At 36.8% G+C, this 13,127-nt stretch overlaps 1 protein-coding gene and 1 long non-coding RNA gene across 8 annotated transcripts in view; both read right to left on the bottom strand.

Annotated features, from left to right (window-relative positions):
* The window catches only part of TENT2 (terminal nucleotidyltransferase 2), a 69,838-nt gene that overhangs the window by 4,196 nt on the left and 52,515 nt on the right, over positions 1-13,127 (bottom strand). For all 7 annotated transcript variants that reach the window (XM_047729464.1, XM_047729463.1, XM_047729468.1 and 4 more), the window contains one exon: positions 5,891-5,982. In XM_047729464.1, coding sequence (XP_047585420.1) covers positions 5,891-5,982 — 92 coding nt within the window. The remainder of the gene's footprint in view (positions 1-5,890; positions 5,983-13,127) is intronic.
* LOC125099875 (uncharacterized) lies at positions 5,991-13,100 on the bottom strand. The gene is made up of 3 exons (XR_007127385.1): positions 12,289-13,100; positions 11,710-12,255; positions 5,991-11,506 (listed from the first exon to the last, which is right to left on the bottom strand). It is a non-coding gene; the product is annotated as an uncharacterized LOC125099875 (long non-coding RNA).

Below are 13,127 nucleotides of genomic sequence, written 5' to 3'. Positions count from 1 at the left end.
CCCACAAGTAAAGAGAGAAGAACCCATATGTAGACATTAGGAAACTATCTATATGAGAAGACAAGGAAACTGGCGCGCTTGGGTGGCTCAGTGGGTTAAAGCCTTTGCCTTTCGGCTCAAGTCATGATCTCAGGGTCCTGGGATCGAGCCCCGCATCGGGCTCTCTGCTCAGCAGGGAGTCTGCTTCCTCCTCTCTCTCTGCCTGCTTCTCTGCCTACTTGTGATTTCTGTCAAATAAATAAATAAAATCTTGAAAAAAAAAAGAAGACAAGGAAATTGAGGATGCTAGTGAGAAAAAGAAGATAACTAAAGGCATTAAAATGAGATGAGATAGCTGTAATAATGCCAAAAGAAGGTAAAAATGACTCGAGTTTAAGAATTTTGGCACGGGGGCACCTAGGTGGCTCTGTCTGTTAAGCATCTGATTCTTGACCTCAGCTCAGGTCTTTATCAGGGTCATGAGTTCAAGCCCTACATTGGGCTCCATGTTCGGTGTGGAGCCTTCTTAAAAAATTTTAAAAATTAAAAAAAAAAAAAAAAAAAAAAGAATTCTGGCACTGTAAAAGAGAAAAAAAAAAGTACTTACAAGAGCCAGTAGAATCAAGAGTATTTTTCAAGGATGAGAAGACCCATGTGTGCTCTAAAGATGAAAGAGAATATGACTAGAGAGAAAGGAAATGAAATTGCTAGAAGGAAGAAATGTAATGGAGGGGAAAGGCCTAGAAAAAGTGTGGAAGAATAGGAAATCTGATGAAGGGGTTAACTCTAGATTTGTCAAGTAATTTAAGCAGGCCCATAAAAAAGCACACGCGCGCGCGTGTGTGTGTGTGTATTTGACTGCTTAAGAAGGCTATTTTTAAAGGAGTTTATTGTCACAGTACACCATACTTTGTTTTACTGCACTTTATTGCACTTCACAGATACTGTGGGCTTTTTTTTTAAACAAATTGAAGGTCTATGGCAACCCTATGATGCGCAAGTCTAGCAGTGCCATTTTTCCAACAGTATTTGCTCACTTTGTTGTCTCTATCACATTTTGGTAATTCTCATACTATTTCAAACTTTTCATCCTTATTTTATCTGTTACAGTGATTTGTGATCAGCCATCTCTGAGGCTGTTATTATTATAATTGTTCATGGGCACCATGACCACACCCACACAGGATAGCAAACTTAGGAAATGCTGTGTGTGTTCTGAATGCTCCACCCAGTGACCATTGCCCCATTGGCTCCCTCTGCTCAAGCCTCCCTATTTTCTCTGAGACACATCAGTATTGAAATTGGGCCAGTTAATAATCCCATGTTGCCCTCAACTTTGAGGGCATTATTGGGGCATAATTGGGATTATTATCCAAGTGAAGTGAAAGGAAGAGTTGCACATCTCTCACTTTAAATCAGAAACTAGAAATGATTAAGCTTGGCGAAGAAGACATGTTGAACACCGAGACCGGTCAAAAGCTAGGCCTCTTGGACAAGTTAGCTAAGTTGTGCATGCAAAGGAAAAGTTCCTCACGGAAATGAAAAAATGAAAAGAGCTACTCCAGTGAATACATGAATATGAAAGTGAAACGGTCTTACTGCTAATATGGAGAAAGTTTCAGTGGTCTGGATAGAAGACCAAGTAGCCACAACATTCCCTTAAGCTAAAACCTAATTTAAAGCAAGGCCCTAACTCTCTTCAATTCTCTGAAGGCTGAGAGAGGTAAGGAAGCTGTAGAAAAGTCTGAAGCTAGCAGAGGCCAGTTTATGAGGCTTAAGGAGAGAAGCCATCTCTGTAACATAAAAGTACAAGGTGAAGCAGCAAGTGCTGATGCAGAAGCTGCAGAAATTTATTCAGAAGATCTAGCTAAGATAATTCCCAAAGATAGCCACATTAAACAACAGATTTTCCATGTAATAGAAACAGCCTTATATTAGAAGAAGATGCTATCTAAGATTTGCATAACTAGAGAGAAGTCAATGCCTGGCTTCAAAGTTTCAAAGGACAAAAGAACTCTCTTACTAGGGACTAATGCAGCTGATAACTTTAAGTTGAAGTCAATGTTCATTTACCATTCTGAAAACCTTAGGGACCCTAAGAATTATGCTTTAGCTACTATGCTTGTGTGCTATCAGTGGAACGACAAAGCCTGATGACAGCACATCTGTTTGTTTACAACGTATTATTTTAAGACCTACTATTCAGGGGTGCCTGAGTGGCTCAGTTGGTTAAGCAACTGCCTTTGGCTCAGGTCATGATCCTGGAGTCCAAGGATCAAGTCCCGCATCAGGCTCCCTGCTCAGTGGGGAGTCTGCTTCTCCCTCTGACCTTCTCCCTTCTCATGTTCTCTTTCATTCTCTCAAATAAATAAATAAAATCCTTAAAAAAAAAAAAAAACCTACTATTCAGAAAAAAAAAAATTCCTTTCAAAATATGACTGCTCCTTGACAAGGTACTTGGTCATCCAAGAGCTCTGATGGAGATGTACAATGAGATTGTTGTTTTCATGCCTGTTAACACAATATCCATTCTGCACCCCATGGATCAAGGAGTAATGTTCAAGTCTCATTACCTTTTTTTTTTTAAGATTTTATTTATTTATCTGACAGAGAGAGATCACAAGTAGGCAAAGAGGCAGACAGAGGGGAAGGGGGAAGCAGGCCCCCTGCCGAGCAGAGAGCCCGATGTGGGGCTCAACCCCAGGACCCTGAGATCACAACCCGAGCCGAAGGCAGAGGCTCAACCCACTGAGCCACCCAGGCACCCCTCAAGTCTCATTACTTAAGAAATATATGTTGTAAGGCTATAACTGCCACAGATAGTGATTTCTCTATGGATCTGGGCAAAGGCCATTGAAAACCTTCCAGAAAGGATGTACCATTCTAAATGCCATCAAGAACATTTGTGACTCATGGGAAGAGGTCAGTAGTTTGGAAGAAGCTTATTCTAACCGTAATGGATGACTCTGAGGGGTTCAAGACACCAGTGGAGGAACTAACTACAAATGTAGTAGAAACAGAAAGACAACTAGAATTAGAAGTGGAGTTTGAAGATGTGGCTGAATTTCTACCATCACATGATAAAACTTGAGTGGATATGACCTGCTTCTTAGAGATGAGCAAAAAAAGTGGTTTCTTGAGACCGAATCTGCTCTTGGTGAAAATACTGAAAAGAAAACAAAGGATTCAAAGGATTAAGAATATTACATAGGGGTGCCTGGGTGGCTCAGTGGGTTAAAGCCTCTGGCTTCGGCTCGGGTCATGATCCCAGAGTCCTGGGATCAAGCCCCACATCAGGCTCTCTGCTCGGCAGGAAGACTGCTTCCTCCTCTCTCTCTCTCTAACTGCCTTTCTGCCTACTTGTGATCTCTGTCAAATAAATAAATAAAATCTTTAAAAAAGGAAAAAAAAAAGAATATTACATAAACTGGGTCACCTGGGCGGCTCAGTGGGTTAAGCCTCTGCCTTTGGCTCGGGTCATGATCTCAGGGTTCTGGATCAAGCCTGGCATTGGGCTCTCCACTCAGCAGGAAGCCTGCTTCTCTCCCCCTGCCCCTCTGCCTGCCTCTCTGCCTACCTGTGTTCTCTCTTTCTCAGTCAAATAAAATAAATAAAATCTTTAAAAAAAAATACTACATAAACTTAGTTGATAAAGCAGGGGCAGGGTTTGAAGAGGGTTGACTCCAATTTTGAAAGAAGTTCTACTGTGGGTAAAATGCTCTCACATGCTACAGAGAAATCATTTGTGAAAGGAAGAGTCAATTGATGCAGCAAACTTCACTGTTGCCTCATTTTAAGAAACTGCCACAGCCACCTCAACCTTCAGCAACCATCAACCTGATCAGTCAGCAGCCATCAATACTGAGGCAAGAACCTCCATGAGCCATACAACTTGTTGAAAACTTAGATGATGGGTAGCATTTTTTAGCAACAGCCTTCTTAAATTAAGATATGTACATTATTTTAGGTATAAAACTATTGTGTACTTAATAGACTACAACATAGGGTAAACATAACTTTTATATGCAACAGGAAACCAAAAAATTCATTTGACTCACTTTATTACATGAGTAATAAATTAGTACTCACAATATATCCAAGGTCTGCCTGTGTTTTTTAATAGCATAATGCCATATGCCAAGCTACTGGATCACACCACACACAGCACTTTACAAGTATTTAATATTCAAAAGAATGCAAGTAACTAAAATAATATACACCCACTGTGCAATTTAACAAACCAACCACCAAAGCAGGAAATTTAATTTCATACTCACAAACTCTTAAGATGTTGCATATAATCCAAGATTAAAATATTCTAAATCTGATGTTTTCCTACAAACCCTGAACTTAACACTTTATTCTTTTTTACCTCAAGGTTTACAAAAGTCTTCAATTTAGCATCTGTAAGAATAATTTTGCTTATTGAAGTCAATTTTGCACCAACTCAAAGAAATATTCAACTACATGTAAATTAATTTTAGAGAACAGATTATCTTCAGGGCATTTAATTTTAAAGTAAAATAAATTTCTATTCATAAAAATCTAGCTTGCATTAAGTATCAACATTTTAATTTTAAAAGAACTCATTTTATCTTTTTTTTATAAATTTGATTTTTTTTTTTAAAGATTTTATTTATTTATTTGACAGAGAGAGATCACAAGTAGACGGAGAGGCAGGCAGAGAGAGAGAAAGAGGGAAGCAGGCTCCCTGCTGAGCAGAGAGCCCGATGCGGGACTCGATCCCAGGACCCTGAGATCATGACCTGAGCCGAAGGCAGCGGCTTAACCCACTGAGCCACCCAGGCACCCTAAATTTGATTTATTTATTTGTCAGAGAGAGCGAGCGAGCATGAACACAAGCAAGGAGAGCAGGAGACAGAGAGAGAAGCCGGCTCTCCGCCAAGCAAGGAGTTCTATGTTGGGCTCCATCCCAGGACCCTGAGATCATGACTTGAGCCGAAGGCAGACATTTAGCCGAGCTGAGCCACCCAGGTGCTCCGAAGAACTCAATTTATCTTTTTTAAGATTTTATTTATTTGACAGACAAAGATCACAAGTAGGCAGAGAGGCAGGCAGAGAGAGAGGAGGAAGCAGGCTCCCCCCTGCTGAGCAGACAGTCTGATGTGGGGCTTGATCCCAGAATCCTGGGATCATGACCTTAGCTGAAGGCAGATGCTTTAACCCACTGAGCCACCCGGGCGCCCCAGAACTCACTTTATCTTAATGTAAGAACCATCACATTAAGATAGTATTTTTTTCCACCTTCAAGTCATAAAATTAAGCTTCAATCAACTACAAGCAGGAGGGATGCATAAAGACTGCTCAAATATTATGAACTAGAAGATTAAATGCCTAAATTCATATTGATTATTTTTACAGCTAAAGAATTAAATTACTTTTAAAAATTAAACGAAAATACTCAGCCATCAAAAAGAATGAAATCTTGCCATTTGCAACAATGTGAATGGAGCTAGAGTTAATCAGAAAGAGACAAATACCGTATGATTTTATTCGTATGTAGAATTTGAGAAACAAACCAACATACGGGGCAGGTGCGGGGGGAGGCCAACCAAGAAACAGACTGCTAACTATAGAGAACAAACTGATGGTTACCAGAGGGGGAGGTGGGTAGAGGGATGTGAAATAGGTGATGGGGATTAAGAAGGGCACTTGTGATGAGCATCAGGTATTGTATGAAAAGTGTGGAAGCACTAACTTCTACACACTATAACTGAAATTTTAAGTAAAAAGTCAGAAGAAAAAAAAGAAAATTTTGTAACTAAAAGACTTGTAAGTCAGAATATAAATGTGTTACTTTTAACTGAAATACAAACTGAACTTATTCAAGTAATTCTCTTAGTACCATGGTGGTAACAAGATAGTAAATGAGTAGCTGCGGAAAATCTACCTTCTACACAGATATATTTATTTCTCCATTCAATACCATCAGGCCTGGGAATGGCTTTGGCTTCACGAACTGAAATCATTTGACTGTTCCAGCTACAAGAAGAAAACATAATTGTGTTAACTATTTTCTTAATTTTCCCTTTTATTGTATTTATTTATTGTATTTGCTATATGTTACTAAGTTCCACTCTAATTTTCTCACAGAATATTGAAATTTGCCTTGACCCTCAGCACCACAATCCCTATTTCCCCTTCTTTTTTCTCCACAGCGCTTACATGCTAACAATTTGCTTATTTAGTATGTTACTGTTTATTATTTATCTTGCCCAAAGCAGAATGGGAGCTCCAAGATGCTGATTTATGTATTTTTCACTGTTCAAATAACTTCTTAGTATAAAGTAGGCATTCAATACATATTTATTGAATAAATCAAGTAATATGAAAAATAAGAAAGCATAAGTAAGCAAAAAATGTAAAAATTATTTTCACTGTTAGCACCTCAGTAAGGATTTTTTATTTGTTAAGAGAGATGCAATCTTGTGTTTTTTTCTGGTATCATTAAATAATTGTTCACTGCATGTCCACGTATGGTTTGGGAGAAAATTTTACAATTACCCAAGAAAAGCCAGTAGATGCTGTTTTAGGAAAAATTAATACTCTATGAAAACATACTGTTATTGTTATATATCGGATGTAGCTATTAACAGTAAAGTTATATTCAAGTAAAACAATTTTTTTCTCAGCATGCCTGAAGGTAAACTGTTCAGTCTTTAGTATGCACTAACCTTACATTCTGTTTTTTAAAACTTTCTTTACAATTATAATAGCTCCGCACAAGTACAATTATCTTTTTCTCAAGGAACACTGTAAAACATATGACCATTCAGCTTGTATGCAAGAGACAAATGGGTCTGGGAAATAGTCGAGGTCTTTTTTTTTTTTTTTTCAGCCATATTTATCTTTGGCCCCATTGCAGTAAAAATAGAAGACCAAGGTTTGGGACCTTCCAACTCCAACACTTATCTTACCCTTCCTCTATTCATCAGATGAAAGAACACCCCCCCCCCCAAAAAAAAAAACCAGAATCCCAAAGAATTGAGGGTCCAATATGGCATTTCTTTCTGAAAAACTGATTAATCTCTATCTTAAATATGCAAAAAACAAAACAAAACAAAACAAAAAAAACACTGCATCTTGTGAAGTGTGATCATTGAAAAGGATCCTCAAAGTATGATTTTCTATTTTTTCTTATGAGGAATACAACTTAGAAATACTTTGCAAAGACAACTTTAAGTTCCTTAAGAATCATATCAGAATTTATGCTTTTTAAAAACTAAATGGGTTATCAATGAGAAACAGTTTTTAATTACAGTAACATGTTTTAGATATCTCATGTAGAGCAGCTCCATTGTATAAACTCCAAAGAGAAAAGAAGTACACTGCTCTGTTGGTGCAGGTGTATTTCCAAAATTTTTTAAAAATAACAATGTAAGGGTATACCAGGCTGGCTCAGTCAATAGGTAGAACAAGAAACTCTTGACGTTGGGGTCATGAGTTCAGGCCCCACAATGGGTACAGAGGTTACTTAAAGTAATAACTACTAACAATAAAACAAAATAAAATAACAATGTCAAGAGGAGAGTTGTATAACCACATGCCCAAACCAAACATGATCACAGCAGAATTATGCTTTGTACTACTTTACACCACTTAAGATATATTTCACTATTAAAATGAACTTTTTTCTTGAGACTACTTGTTTTTCACTGAACTTACAGGACAGTTGAATCTGCAATAAAATTAAAATTGGAAAGATGTTAAAAAGGGATAGACTGATTTTTCCTCAGACAAGCTTAGAATCCTGAACTACTACTGATCATCCTACTGTTAAATTATAATTTTTAATCTCTTAAATCAAAGGAACTCTCCTCACCACCATACTTATGTGAAATCCAATCCTGAATTTGTATTACATGTCCATACTTGGATCTAAACTGGGTCACAGAAACATGTGACATACCAATATTCACTTTATCATCCCTGAACAGGTATCATTTAAGCTTCAACCTATAATCAACCCAAATAATGTAATTACTTAAGTGACTTTATCACCTGAAGTACTTCATAGAGAAAAAATATATTTCTTTTAAATCACTATTATTTGGACTGATTCAATCTACTGCATTTTCAAAGCACTTTTAAATATTTCTAAATTACTTAGTATCTGAAATCATAAAACCTGATATACATAACTTATATATACTACTTTTACTCTTTGAGGTGAATTTAAATGTAGAATTTCTAAATGGCAATTTAAAAACGTTTTCCCCAAATATTTCTTTCTTTAAAACAGGCCCCAAATCAAGCCTTTTATCAAACCATATTTTTCTACCATAATTTGCTTGCCATGTAAAAATCTGTTATTATTACTCAATAACTAAAATGTAAAATAAGATATAGTCTATAGAAGAGAAAGGTATCAGAAAAGAAGAGCAGATATAGGGTTTAATTTAATCTAAAACAGATTTGATAATATATGACACTCTTTTGAATGTAAAACTGGGTTTACCAACCCTGCGTTGGTAAGGTGTTTGCTTCTTTTCTTCAGTAATAATAATGGATTGCTACTTATCTATTAACTCTCTTCTAGCCATTCTTTTTGTGACTACGTATTTATTTCAAAATATTATGCTTACACTAGAATATAACAAACAAAAATTTAAGTCCTGTAAAGAAAGTCAAAATTATGGGTCTGAAAAATCTAAAATATATGTGGCTACATATATTAAATAAGAGTAGTCAAATTAAGTGAACAAATATATAGTTTTGCTTTATTAAGGGCTGGGAAGCAAACAAAAAAAATGTTGTCAGGGTTTTCAAAATTCATAAGAAAACAGAAAATTCTGCTCTAATCCCAGAGTTTTGTTTCATTCTTCTGCCTGATCCTTTCTTCTACCTGACTCCTTAAATGCTCGCGTCCATCAGGGCCTTGCCTCTCTCAATCCTCTTCTAATGTTACGGTACACCTCCCAAGCTGTAACAATGTTTCTTTCCCAAATCCTTTTCTCCAGCTCTGACCTTGCTACTAAGCTCTACAACAACTGTTGCAACTCACACTTGGAAACTGCCCCTGGATGTCCTACATGCATCCCTGTGTACACATTTTCAAGACTGAATTTAATATGCTCGGTCCATGGTCAGTTATTAAAATCACTTGCTTGCATACCCACCCCCCACCCACAACTCTCTTACGCTTCTTGTTGCACTCAACTTAGTTGGCTGAAATATAACCATAATTAAATCCTTGTTTACTTCAGTCCTTTCCCCTGCAGCTCAACGTGGCTGGAGAAAAATACACAACTATGCTGACCTTTAAATTCATGTTAACTTTAAAGTCACTTTAAATTCATGATGACTTAGCTCAAAAGGACCCCAAATGCTACAGCCACCAAACATACTGTATTTCCATAGTTAACTCACTCCTTTACTCTCCTACAGGACAATTCATACTTTGCCTCACTTTTCAAATTTCCTCCCTCACAATCATCCCCAGGTGATGTCCATGCTCTGTTTCACTAAAAAAACCTAAGGCAACCAAAAGATAGTTTCCACTAGCTCCCACCACATCAATTCATTGGCATTCCTTTGAATCCATATTCTCTGCTTTTTCTTATTATTATTAATGCATCATCTGTTCTCCATTCCACTTGTGCTCTAGATTCCAATCCTTAATTCAAAGAGGCATACTATTCAACAATTTACTTTTTCTGGTATCATCAATTTTGCCATCAAGATAGGTTATTTCTCCTTTCTAAAAACAAAAACTCAACCCCACTTAACTCTCCAATTTTTACTCCATTTTTTTCTGCTCCCTTTTACAAGTATATAAACTCTACATATTACTAGTGTCTATACACTATCCTATCTGTATTTAATTTGTCCCTGTTCGCTCTTGAGCCCACACCAATGATGCTGTTTATCCCAGTTTTTCCACAGAAATTGCCCTTGACCAGGGCCCAGTGGCCTCCACGTGGACCGACATTGCAATGGTCATCTTTTTGTTTTCATCTTGTACTTGATCCATCAAAAAATTTGACAGAGCTAATCATTTCTTCCCCCTCAAAACATTTTTTCCCTTCCGATTCCAAGACAACACATTCTATTGGCTTTCCTCCTATCTCAATGATCCTTCCTTTTTAGACTAAAAATTATTTCCTTCTTATCCCTAACCTCATGTATATACTAAACAATTTGTTAATTGTCTATCTCTCCATGCTACAATACATACTACAATGTAAGCTCCATGAAGACAGAGACTTCTGCCTATTTTGTTAATTGCCATATTCCCGGTGCAGAGAAAAAAAAAGCTTGATATATAGTAGGCATTCAATTATTTATTGATTAGATGAGAGGAAAAAAATCAGAGTAAGAAAGGAGATAGTCAAAAAAATTGAGCCTTTGTAACTTCCTTCTTAAAAAATGTATTTAAGTATATAGGCATCCATTTTTAACACAAGAGATAAGACCTGCAGTAATGGCATGTGATTAGGAATCCAGGGAATATACAGGATTACAAAACAGGAAACCTTTTAAGGTTCCTAGAATCTGTAGTACCTAGGTGTCTGTAAGATATTTAAAACTTAAATTTTATTTTGTTTTGTTAAAATACAAAATTATTTATTACACTCTAACGTTATTTTTTCCTAGTTTCTGTGAGCAACCGTATCTTTTTTTTATTTGTCAGTTCCCTGCTCCCAGGCAGTTCTAGAAGCCTGGCTTCATTTTAAGAGTTTTCAGCAGCAAGGGTTAGGAGAAAGCTGTGAGTGAAGTAGGTAAGAAAATCCTAATAATTTTTAAATGGCCATACAAAATTTCTGCAACACTTATACCATATACTCAAGCATCCCTTTAACAGGCACTTGGTTCTGTCTTTGAGTAAAGAGAATTTTTTTAAATGAATGTCTCAAGGTTCAGAAGAAATTCTTACAAACATTTCTAACAGCTACCAGAATTCCTTTGCACAGCACCTAGTTCACTGCCATGACTACATTCTTGGCAGTGCTCCCTATAGTCAAATTTCTGAAAAAAAATCTGATATGAAACAACAATACACTTCACAAATGTACTGTATGATCAAAGAAAAGGTGTCTCCTAAATCATCTATCATTGTGATAACAAATGCATCCAAAAGTTCAAAACGTCTTTTGAAGTCTCAGCATCCTAGCCAGTATCATTTGGCACAACTAGCTAGTTTCTGCTAATACTAAACTAATACACAAACCTGTCCATCTTGTCATTTTGTTTCAGTCCAACAAAGCAGCTGACTTTCAAGGCACTGGTAACTAGATGCTCTATTCCTAACCTATACATGGTAGCAATATACCTTTTTCTATGAATCCATATTCATATCTCTCTCTATCTAGCTGTACTATCTAGCTGTACTGCCATGGGCAAGTTTCAAGTACACCAATTGCCTAGGCCTCACAAGGGGTTACTATGAGGATTAAATGAGATAATACATAGGAATCACTAGCATACTGCAGGGCACTAAGTAAATATTCATGAAACATCAGCTATTGTTACTGCAGCATCATACAAATCTTGACTCTAGAATAACCTTTAGGGGCACCTGGGTGGCTCAGTGGTTAAAGCCTCTGCCTTCGGCTCAGGTCATGATCCCAGGGTCCTGGGATCAAGTCCCACATCGGGCTCTCTGTTCAGCAGGGAGCCTGCCTCCTCCTCCTCTCTCTCTCTGCCTGCCTCTCTGCCTACTTGTGATCTGTCAAATAAAAAAAAAAAAAAAAAAAAAAATAGAATAACCTTTATAGTCTCTTATGTCCCATGAAATCTTTTCACCTTATAAATGAAGGCTCCTTCCTTTTTATCCTTGTTGCCTGGATATAAACTCTGGTCCTAGTCATCTTTAATGATGATTATTATAACTTCATTCTTATTGAACTATTTTCCACCAGCACTTTTCCTACTTTTTTTCTTAACCTGATTCAGTAATTTTTAGGTCATCTTAAGGATCTTTGCAATATATCTATAATCTTACCCTCTGCTTCAAAATTATTTATTTATAGCGTGAATTTTTCCAGTACCCACTCTACAGCACTGGGTTAGATAATGGAGACACAACTGTAAACAAAACAGACAGTCTGGTGAAAGATTTGCATTGAGGAATTTAAGCAACATTACTTCTTTCATGCCCTATGTTTCAAATCATCTCATATGAGTCAAGTTTCTTTAGAGCTATTGCATCATAGCAAATAAGGCAATACCAATACTGCAGTAAAGTACCATAGTTAAGAGTGTGAATTTTGAAGTCAAAACCTCCCCCTGACTAGCTGTGTGATCTTAGGGCACCTCTTTATCTCTCGCCATGTGATCTTAGGGCACCTCTTTATCTCTCGCCATATATGCTTTACTGGTAAAATGGGCATGATATAACATTGTATCATATGGCTATTATGTAAATGAGAAAATACATATAATCTGTTGGGAACAGTTTTTCCCAGCTAGTAATTATAATGTATAACAAAAGCTATTATTATTCCCCCCTCCAAATCTTTTCAAAATGGTACCCTGTGGTTACTGTACCCTCCCCTCCTCTAACTCTGTAAAATTCCTAAGTCCTTTTTCTTCCCCCCTCCCCTTCAAGCTTTTCTAAATTGATCAGAAGAGCTGCAATTCCTAACCCCACTCTATCTGGACTTCTATAACTCCCTTAGGAACGTTCAGTTAAGTCCAGTCTAATTATACACTTAAGCCTTCCAGTTTACATATCTCAGAAGAAAGGAAAATAAAAGCAAAGAGTATTCCCTGATTTTTATGTACTAACAACTATTCAGATATCAAATAGATCTGTTTCCAAGTTTGGAACACTTAGCTGTGTTTTTTACTATAACTTCCTAAAAGCAGGTGTTTCAAACTATCCAACACCGATCCAGGGTCAACACAAACATTTATTCAGGCCCTACTACAAAAAGAGGGAGCTAAACATAAGATAGGATCACTAATGAAATCAACTAAAACTGGGCTTACTGAACTATCATTTTTCATTAGATAGGAATATAAAATCTATTTAGTTTCTAATAATTAATCATTAGATATTAAATTTTATAAATTATACATTTCTAGACAAGGTTGTGGCACTGAAGTGAACAAGTATACTTTCTAACCGAAAGTGTAGCATTCACGTATGTAAATGAATAAAACACAATCTGATGTTTCACTTA

Source organism: Lutra lutra, chromosome 5 (genome assembly GCF_902655055.1).
Source record: "Lutra lutra chromosome 5, mLutLut1.2, whole genome shotgun sequence".
NCBI lineage: Eukaryota > Metazoa > Chordata > Mammalia > Carnivora > Mustelidae > Lutra > Lutra lutra.
This window is presented reverse-complemented; position numbering and strand designations above follow the sequence as displayed.